Source organism: Pelophylax lessonae (assembly GCF_965119305.1).
Source record: "Pelophylax lessonae genome assembly, chromosome: 9".
Classification (NCBI taxonomy): Eukaryota; Metazoa; Chordata; class Amphibia; order Anura; family Ranidae; genus Pelophylax; species Pelophylax lessonae.
Genome location: NC_138776.1, coordinates 15,038,067 through 15,047,949, shown reverse-complemented (window position 1 = coordinate 15,047,949; position 9,883 = coordinate 15,038,067). Strand labels below are relative to the sequence as shown.

Sequence of the window (9,883 nt, the reverse complement as noted above, 5' to 3'; positions counted from 1 at the left end):
ACCCCCCCCCCCCAGCCTCTTCTCCTTAAGCTGCTAAGGCAGCGGATGGGGGTGTTCACATGTCACGGCCGTGGCAAAAATTATCCCTAACTGAATAGGGCCACCCTGCATTCACCCCGCAACCAGATGCCTGTAGTTGCAGCACAGTGGTGATTAGGGATTAAAGGGATTAAAACAAGCAATGTTGTGCTTCCTCACCACTTTCCAAATGCCCTCTGAAGACTGATTCAATGCAGATTGCTCTTCAGAGGGGACTGCATCTATAAATGAGCACTTAATCTTATTTTGACAAACTTATGACAAGTTTTTTAAATTACATGAATATCAACACTTGATGAGGGGGAAGGGGTAAACTTGAGTTGGCAAGAAGATAGCTAGCTGGTATTCCACTTTAAAATGTCCTAACTTATGTAGCCAATGGCTAGCCAGATACAATGGCACTTTTAGAAGGAAAAATTGACAGACTATGATTGGCTGGCAAAGGTTACAGACGGTTTCCTAAAAATAATCCTTGACACTTGTTTAATTGATCCCACTCTATGAGACCAAAAGCATACTTGTCTGTGGAGGTCAACATTGTCTTCCTTGGAGATGAAGTTCCCCTTGCACCACTTTGCTTCTGTGCCGCCATCTTGAAACACCAGTTCAAGGGAGATCTCATGCATGTGCAGGCATGGCGGCAGGTCTCTGCCTGGTATATGTGTAGGATCTCAGGGGTATATGTTCCAGCTATTTGGGACCTGGCAATGACCCATGGAATGACTGCGCATGCATGAGATTCTGTGCTGCAACCTAGGATGTGTGACATGGGCATCCCAGTAGGCAGCAGGTGGCCAACCATAAACCATACTCGCCTTGGAGAGGATTTAGAAAGAGGAACTAATAAAAAAATGCACTTTTCCCATTAAAAAAAAAAATGCAATTGTGTAAGAGAAAGGGGATGAGAGGAAGTTAATTTAATGGAATGATTTCAAAACCCACCACTACTCAGAAGTAATAGAAAATGCAGAAAATGAGCACTGCCCTAGACCTCCCCCATGACCTTTCTATACAATATAGGTACCAAATTGTCTCTAGGTTTTCTAAAGCCACTCCATTCCAAATATATTTTAATTTACGGTAGTTTCAGATAAAGTAGGAACATCCTAGAACCCCTGTAGAGTACTCCTTGTCTGCATCCTCCATTGGTGGAGACTTCTTCCTTTAGTGGTGGAGATTTCTTTCTCGAATGGTGGACACTTCTTCTTTTAATGGTGGACACTTCTTTTAATGGTGGACACTTCTTCCTCTAATGGTGGACACTTCTTCTTTTAATGGTGGACACTTCTTCCTCTAATGGTGGACACTTCTTCCTCTAATGGTGGACACCGCTTCCTCTAATGGTGGACACTTCTTCCTCTAATGGTGGACACTTCTTCCTCTAATGGTGGACACTTCTTCCTCTAATGGTGGACACTTCTTCTTTTAATGGTGGACACTTCTTCCTCTAATGGTGGACACTTCTTCCTCTAATGGTGGACACTTCTTCCTCTAATGGTGGAGATTTCTTTCTCTAATGGTGGAGATTTATTTCTCTAATGGTGGAGATTTATTTCTCTAATGGTGGACACTTCTTCCTCTAATGGTGGACACTTCTTCCTCTAATGGTGGAGATTTCTTTCTCTAATGGTGGAGATTTCTTTCTCTAATGGTGGACACTTCTTCCTCTAATGGTGGAGATTTCTTTCTCTAATGGTGGACACTTCTTCCTCTAATGGTGGACACTTCTTCCTCTAATGGTGGACACTTCTTCCTCTAATGGTGGACACTTCTTCCTCTAATGGTGGACACTTCTTCCTCCAATGGTGGACACTTCTTCCTCCAATGGTGGACACTTCTTCCTCCAATGGTGGACACTTCTTCCTCTAATGGTGGACACTTCTTCCTCTAATGGTGGAGATTTCTTTCTCTAATGGTGGACACTTCTTCCTCTAATGGTGGACACTTCTTCCTCTAATGGTGGACACTTCTTCCTCTAATGGTGGACACTACTTCCTCTAATGGTGGACACTACTTCCTCTAATGGTGGACACTACTTCCTCTAATGGTGGACACTACTTCCTCCAATGGTGGACACTTTTTCCTCTAATGGTGGACACTTCTTCCTCTAATGGTGGACACTTCTTCCTCTAATGGTGGACACTTCTTCCAATGGTGGACACTTTTTCCTCCAATGGTGGACACTTCTTCCCCCAATGGTGGACATTTCTTACTTCAATGGTTGACATCTCTTCCTCTAATGGGGACCTCGTCCTCCAATGGTGCAGATCTCGTCCTCCAATGGGAGACACTTCTTCCTCCAATGGTGGAGACTACTCATCTCTTCTTATCTTGGTAGCCAGAGCCCAAAAAAAGTTGTCTGGATTTTCACTGTACAGTTTTGGTTCCTAGGTTGGGTTTTTTTTTTTTTGGAATAAGGTTTAATACATTTTCTCAAATGTTTTTGTAGGCTTGCTGTTGTTTTACGGACAAACGTTTATTGATTCAGAGTTTTAATAAACTTTGTGTGGTTACAGGACTGAAGCCTCTGTTGGAGTTGGGTGGTTTAAAGAGCTCCTTACGCACCCTTTTTCCTGAGGGGGGCTTCTTCTTTTTATGGTATTTCCTCAGTTGATCTGTGAAGTCACTGTGAAGCATGTTCACATAACCTTGGGGCTCACAAAGATCCTGAAAAATCAAAGAAGAAGATTGTTAAAGTAAACTTATCAGGTGAGCATACACTGATCAGCCATAACTATTATGAACATCCACCACAACCCGCTGAGGCATAGACTCCACTAGACTTCGGAAGGTATGCTGTGGTATCTGGCACCAAGCCATCAGTAGCAAATCCTTTAAGTCAGGGGTCTCCAAACTATGGCCTCCAGTTTTTCAGGAACTACAATTCCCCTCATGCCTAGTCGTTCTGTGAATGAGTTTTACAATGCTTCATGGGACGTGTAGTTCCGCAACAGCTGGAGGGCCATAGTGCGAAGATCCCTGCTTTAAGTCCTGTAAGTTGGGAGACGGGGCCTCCATGGATCAGATTTGTTTTTCCAGCACATCCCACAGATGCTCGATTGGATTAAGATCTGGAGAATTTGGAGGCCAAGTCAACACATCAAGTCATTGCTCTGTGGTCCAGTTCTAATGCTGGTGTGCACATTGTAGGCACTTTTAGCTGAGGAGACAGGTCAGCATGGGCACCCTGACCGGTCTGTGGCTACGCAGCCCCATGCACAACAAATTGCAATGCTCTGATTTTCTGACACCTTTCTATCAGAACCTGAATTCACTTTTTCAGCAATTTGTAGCTCTTCATCAATAAGCCTTTCCCTCCACTCCTCCATCAATAAGCCTTTCCCTCCCCACTTCCAACAAAGAGGCTTCTCCTCCCAACCTCCATCAATTATCCTTCGCCTCCCAACCTCCATCAATTAGCCTTCGCCTCCCAACCTCCATCAATTAGCCTTCGCCTCCCAACCTCCATCAATTAGCCTTCGCCTCCCAACCTCCATCAATGAGCCTCAACCCCCCCTCCTCAAAGCCCCACCCCGATCAATAAGCCTTTCTACCCCCCACCTACACCAATGAGTCTTACCCCCAACCTCCATCAATGATCCTCCCCCAGCTCCATCAATGAGCCTTTCCTCCCCACCTCCATCAATAAGTCTTCACTCCCCACCTCCATCAATGAGTCTTTACTCCCCACCTCCATCAATGAGTCTTCCCCCCCACCTCCATCAATGAGTCTTCCCCCCACCTCCATCAATGAGCCTTCCCCCCCACCTTCATCAATAAGTCTTGGATGCCCATGACCCTGTCACTGGTTCTCTGGCTTTCATTCCTTAGACCACTGCAGACTGGGAAAATCCCACAAGAGCTGCAGGTTTGGAGTTACTCTGACCCAGTCATCTAGACATTACAATTTGGCCCTTGTCAAAGTTGCCAAGGAGGAAACCAGGTACTGCTCATCACTTGGCCACAACCATCCCTACAGTGAAGCATGGTGGTGGCATCATCATGCTGTGGAGATGTTTTTCAGCGACAGGAACTGGGAGACTAGTCAGGATCGAGGGAAAGATGAATGCAGCAATGTACAGAGACATCCTTGATGAAAACCTACTTCAGAGTGCTCTGGACCTCAGACTGGGAGGTTCATCTTCCAACAGGACAACGACCCTAAGCACACAGCCAAGATAACAAAGGAGTGGCTACAGGACAACTCTGTAAATGTCCTTAAGTGGCCCAGCCAGAGCCCAGACTTAAACCCGATTGAACATCTCTGGAGAGATCTGAAAATGGCTGTGCACCGACGCTACCCATCCAACCTGATGGAGCTTTAGTGGGCCTTCAAAGAAGAATGTAAAAACTGTCTAAAAATAGGTGTGCCAAGCTTGTAGCATCATACTCAAAAAGATTTGAGGCTGTAATGGGTGCCAAAGGAGCTTCAACAAATTATTGAGCAAAGGCTGTGATACTTATGTACATGGGACTTTCTTTTTCATTTTTTATTTTTAATAAACTTGGAAAGATTTCAAACAAACTTCTATCACGTTGTCATTATGGGGAATTGTTTGTAGAGGAAAATAATGAATTTAATCCATTTTGGAATAAGGCTTTAACATAACAAAATGTGGAAAAAGTGAAGTGCTGTGAATACTTTCCGGATGCACTCTAACTTCCCTGCTGCCACTGCACAGTGTCAGAGCAGCTCTGTGTTAATCCCCCACATGCTCCTGCTCCATCCCTCCCCCCCTGGTAACAATGTGCTTGAGCCAATCAGGTGGGGAGAGAACTTGCTATGCAGTGCAATGGATTCTGGGAACTGTAGTCCTTAAAGGGGCATTGCACAATAGTCAAAAGACAAACGTCAATGTGGGTTAAGGGAGCTGCAGACTTTAATACCCATGATTCCCTGCACCACAGGGGAGGAGCAGTCACAACTTTTCTTGGGCAAACTACTAGAATTCTGGACAGTGCTGCCCTGGGAGAGAAAAAATGTAGACCTGTGCTCTCTGGGTATGCCCTCCCACTAAAAGAAAGAGAAATGGTGAAAGCTGAGCCAGAGTCACTGAGGACTGTATGCAGACAGGGCTCTTGAGCGCTGGGCTGGAGCCTTGCAGATTTTGAAGTTGTGTTTGTCTACAACAGAGCTGAGCTATAAAATTTCGCTGTGTTCTGGGACCAGAGCTAGAAGATCTGTTGTAATGTGTGTCTAAGCCAGTTTGGACCTGACTTTGAGGACTGAGCCTTCTGGGATGATCGACCCCCAAGCATATGGGAGTGGTGAGCGGGTCACCCTAGTCTAGCTCCTCAATGCCTACAGTTATTGCCAATAGAGACTGCCCTTACGTAACAGCCCATCAGTCATCCCTTGTGTACAGTCTTAAGGTGACAACTACAGTACATGTGCACCACCTACAGAAGGGCCCCAATGAAAACCGAACAACACTAACAATTAGGCACTAAGTACTATGTAATCACCTCCAGGGGTACACCTTGGTTAGGAATGTGTACACCCACCCACTAAAAGGCTGTATGTAAGGGCTGCAAGCTGCACAGGTGTTAGCTGGCATTAGTCTATAAACAGGTGCATCAGTGGAAACCCAGAAGTATGAGTCGTGGCAGAACAGAAGAACCATCACACCAAGTGCAGCTCCTGGGGGGGGGGGTGGTATTGCTACAATATACATGTTATGTGGACCAGGATTATCTGCAATATATTACCATCCTAATGGCCCTTGCCTTACACTGAAGTACCATACGACTTGCTCTATTTACTCTTAGTATTCCCATTCTTATGTTGATTCGTCAATGAATAGTTTTTCAGACATTCCACCTTTTACAGGAATACATACCTTAAAGTTTTCATAAAACTCCTTATAACCTCCCTTTAACAAGTAGAGTTCAGGGTAATATAAACGGGGATATATGTTTTCCTTCCTGTCCAGATTTCTTAATATACGGCACCTTAAATGAGAACAGAAGAAATTAATTTTAGGGGGATATAAAGCCATAGTAATAAATGCATTAAGCTGCCCAGAGATGGATCAAAATTCGTCTGATTCAGCAGTCTAATTTTGATCCATCTATGGTCGTCCCCACTCGACTTCTATAGAATGGGACTGTTGTAGAACTTATGGCGATCGGTGGCTGCAGCTGCTGATCAGTAATTTCAGACAGCGGAGGCGTCCTGCTGTTGGAATACAATAGCACAGCAGGGAGGATTCCTTCATCCACATCGATTAACATAAATAAATAGGCATGGTTGAGGGGCAGTCGGCCGCCAGTGTCCTTAACAACCACTAAACAACATGGTTGTTAAGGAACGGGCGGCTGCCACATCCTTAACAAGTATTGAATCATCCCTCTGACAGCTGAAAGTAAAAAAACTAAATAAAAAAATGTGACCCTTTAGGTCTGGTATGGATTATGAAGGGAATCCCCAAGCCCACCCCAAAAGCCACAGCAGATTCTTATCCGAGCATACAGCCAGGCATGTCAGGAAGGTAAGGGTAACGAGCCAGCGCCCTCTCCTGAACCATAGGGCACATGCCCTCAACAGGGGGGGTTCTTGTGCCCCTTGTGGCCGCCCGCACCTTAACAACTTGTACACAGCCGAATTTGTAGAGGCCGATCTTCTGACAACCTAAAGATTTACTGCTGGTCAGGGGCTCTGGGCTTCAGCAAAATGGCAGCCTCCAGCAAGAAGAAACAGGAACAATGCTGGAGACAATTTACAGGTCACACTAGTTTTGGTAGCATAATTATTAACGTGGAATGTATGTTTTCTGCTAAAGAACATTATTTTTATCAAGTTGTTATGGGTAAAGTTCCACTTTAAGCTGCCATCTTAGCCTTCATTTGCCATGGCGCTGCTCATGTGATCATTTATGACACTGGCCATGTAATGGCTCGACAGTTCAGTTTATAGCCCAAGTAAGTCCACTAGTAAAAGTGACAGTTATCAGTCAAGGCATGCCTTGAATGGAACTATTTTGGGAAACCAGTAAATTGTTGGGTTTAGCAGCCTTTGTAGTGGCTGGTACTGTATCTTAGTGTATCCTGGAGCTAGATATCTATAATACTGAACATGCCATTACCTACCTGTTGCCGACCCGGATTACCTGACCTGACTTCATTCTCTTCTCTGCCACCCATCTTGTCTACTGCCTAGACCTGACCACTCTCCTGTGGGCTGCCTTACAAACAGTTTCTCTGCACCGTAGCCCTTCTGTCAAGCAACCCCTTGGTGGGGCCATCCTGAGGACTGTAACTTGGTGCCAATTTGCAACAAAATAAACAGGGACCACCAGGGTTTTTGAGCCCATTACCTCTTGCCGGGTGCTTTAGTGAAAGCCAATTGTTTCTACACTTCCCAAAAGTCCATGTCCTCTGCATGGACCTGACCACTCTCCTCTGTCTGCTTTGCGAACAGTTTCTCTGCACTGTAGCCCTTCTGTCAAGCAACCCCTTGGTGGGGCCAGCCTGAGGACCATAACTTGGTACCAATTTGCAACAAAGAATACAGGGACCACCAGGGTTTTCCAGCCCATTACCTCTTGCTGGGAGCTTTGGTGAAAGCCAATTGTTTCTACACTTCCTATGAGTCCATGTCCTCTGCCTGGACTTGACCACTCTTCTCTGTTCACCTTGCAAACAGTTTCTCTGCACTGTAGGCCTTCTGTCAAGCATCCCCTTGGTGGGGCCATCCTGAGGACTGTAACTTGGTGCCAATTTACAACAAAGAAAACAGGGACCACCAGGGTTTACCAGCCCATTACCTCTTAAACCCAATTATTTCTACACTTCGTATGAGCCCATGTCTTTTGCCTGGACCGGACCACTCTCCTCTGTGCCGCCTTACGAACAGTTTCTCTGCACTCTAGCCCTTCTGTTAAGCAAACCATTGGTGGGGCCAGCCTGAGGACTGTAATTTGGTGCCAATTTGCAACAAAGAAAACAGGGACCACCAGGGTTTTCCAGCCCATCACCTATGTCTTCTGGGTGCTTTGGTGAAAACAGACTTTTTCTACGCTTCGTATTAGTCCATGTCTTCTGCCTGGTGGTACCATAGCCGTGTGCTAAGATACACTTCAGACAATTGTGAGTAGGGCTAACCCTTAATATTTTTCATCTTAATTTGGCTAGCAACTGGGATTAACCTTTAATGCTCAAAAGTTACATTGTTGTTTTGACATTGTATATCAGAGAATACTATGAAGAGCCTCCCTGACCCCGGCCAGGGCCCTTCCCTCTGGGCATGGAGCCCTTTACTCCCATCGCTGCACCCTTTATTATGGTCCTGCTGCAGGACACATTCACATGTTCTGGAGCGGGCCCCTTACCTGCCATCTTAGGGCCCCCCAAAATGGCAGAATATCAGGGTCCAGTCGCAAGTGCGACATTTGCGACCCTGGTAGTTCCGTCACTGGTTGTAGTTTTTTATTTTTGTTATTTTTTTTTTACCATTTTTTTTCCCCTTTTTATTTATGTTTTACAATTTTGGTAGGCGCCCTGTTGGGGGCTTTGGAGAGATATCAGGGGTCTAAACAGACATCTCACGTTTCACCTTTGAGAGAGAGAAGCCCTCACTCACAGCCCTCAATATCCATCTCTGCAGTCTCAGCTGCACAGAATGAATGGGCAGTAATAGCTCTTTACAGAGCTTCCTGTTCATTCAAAAACAGAAGCATAGTAAACACAGTTTGCTATGCTTCAGTTATGAATGGACAAAGCCAGTGATTGGTACTGATCACTGACTCTGTCCATTCAGAAAAGGAAGAGGAGGGTAAATGACATATTTATCCTGACACATCCCCTGGGAGAGGGGAGGGGGAAGCTGGCAGTGCTGCAGGGAGGTTTGTGGGGTGGGCGAGGTGTGGCAAGGAATACACACTGTGGCCCGGGAGCAACAGGATATTGACAGGAGGGGTGGTGGGGGTGGCATATAGAGGAACCAATCCCCTCTGTTTTCCTCCTGCAGCCACTGAATGCCTGCAGGAGGGAGAGGAGAAGAAGCCGCCTTTCATTGCCTGCAGGAGGAAAATGGAGCGCATCAGTTCCCCTTTATGCCACTGCCCCTGCCACCCCTCCTGTCCAGGTGTACAGGGGAGCCACACGGGCCCCCTGGAGCATGAGACCAGGTTGCAAATGTGACCCCTGTAGGTACGCCCCTGTTGTATAGGTAGAAAGCATGTGAGGTCTCTAAAGTTGAAGGTAGATTTGGTTGTACTTACAGTTTTGGAGCTCTCTCCGAGGAGAATTCACAATGAAATATCAGCACTGTTCGACTCCCAGGATGAGGTGGCGTCTTCAGAAAATATTCTGATAGATGTTCTTCTTTATATAAATTCCAGGCTCCCTGCGTGAGAAAACAACGCATTATTGGTAACAATACTAACATTTGACTGGTACTAGTACTAACGTTGTAGGATTAATACTTATGCTATACAACCAGTGATAGTTGAATAATAGAGCTAAATAAAATTTACAAAAATTACAAATTGTACTTTTATATTTGGTTCAATATCCATCGTATTGGAAACCCAGACACCATTGATCTCTGTCTAGAGTCAGTTAGTATATATTGGTAAAATGTCAATATCAATCAATATATCAAAACCACCAATAAAATATCATAAAATTTTGTCATAAATATATGCTATTTATCTATTTATATATTGATATTGGTGGTTTTATGATATTTTATTGGTGGTTTTGATATATTGATTGATATTGATGGTTTATAATATTTATATTTGACAAACTTTTATGCTTTTATACATATTTACATATTTATGATTCTGTGTACAATACGTTCCACTGATCAGATAGTAATACCACTATATATTTCCATCGG

The 9,883-nt window shown here is 44.9% G+C and overlaps 1 protein-coding gene across 2 annotated transcripts in view; it reads right to left on the bottom strand.

Annotated features, from left to right (window-relative positions):
• Positions 1-2,443: 2,443 nt before the first annotated feature.
• LOC309564609 (uncharacterized protein) overlaps positions 2,444-9,883 on the bottom strand; it is a 78,921-nt gene continuing 71,481 nt past the window's right edge. For both annotated transcript variants that reach the window (XM_082269264.1, XM_082269265.1), the window contains exons 10-12: positions 9,261-9,385; positions 5,880-5,991; positions 2,444-2,706 (exon numbers count right to left, since the gene is read on the bottom strand). In XM_082269264.1, coding sequence (XP_082125390.1) covers positions 2,524-2,706; positions 5,880-5,991; positions 9,261-9,385 — 420 coding nt within the window. In that variant the 3' untranslated portion in view covers positions 2,444-2,523. The remainder of the gene's footprint in view (positions 2,707-5,879; positions 5,992-9,260; positions 9,386-9,883) is intronic.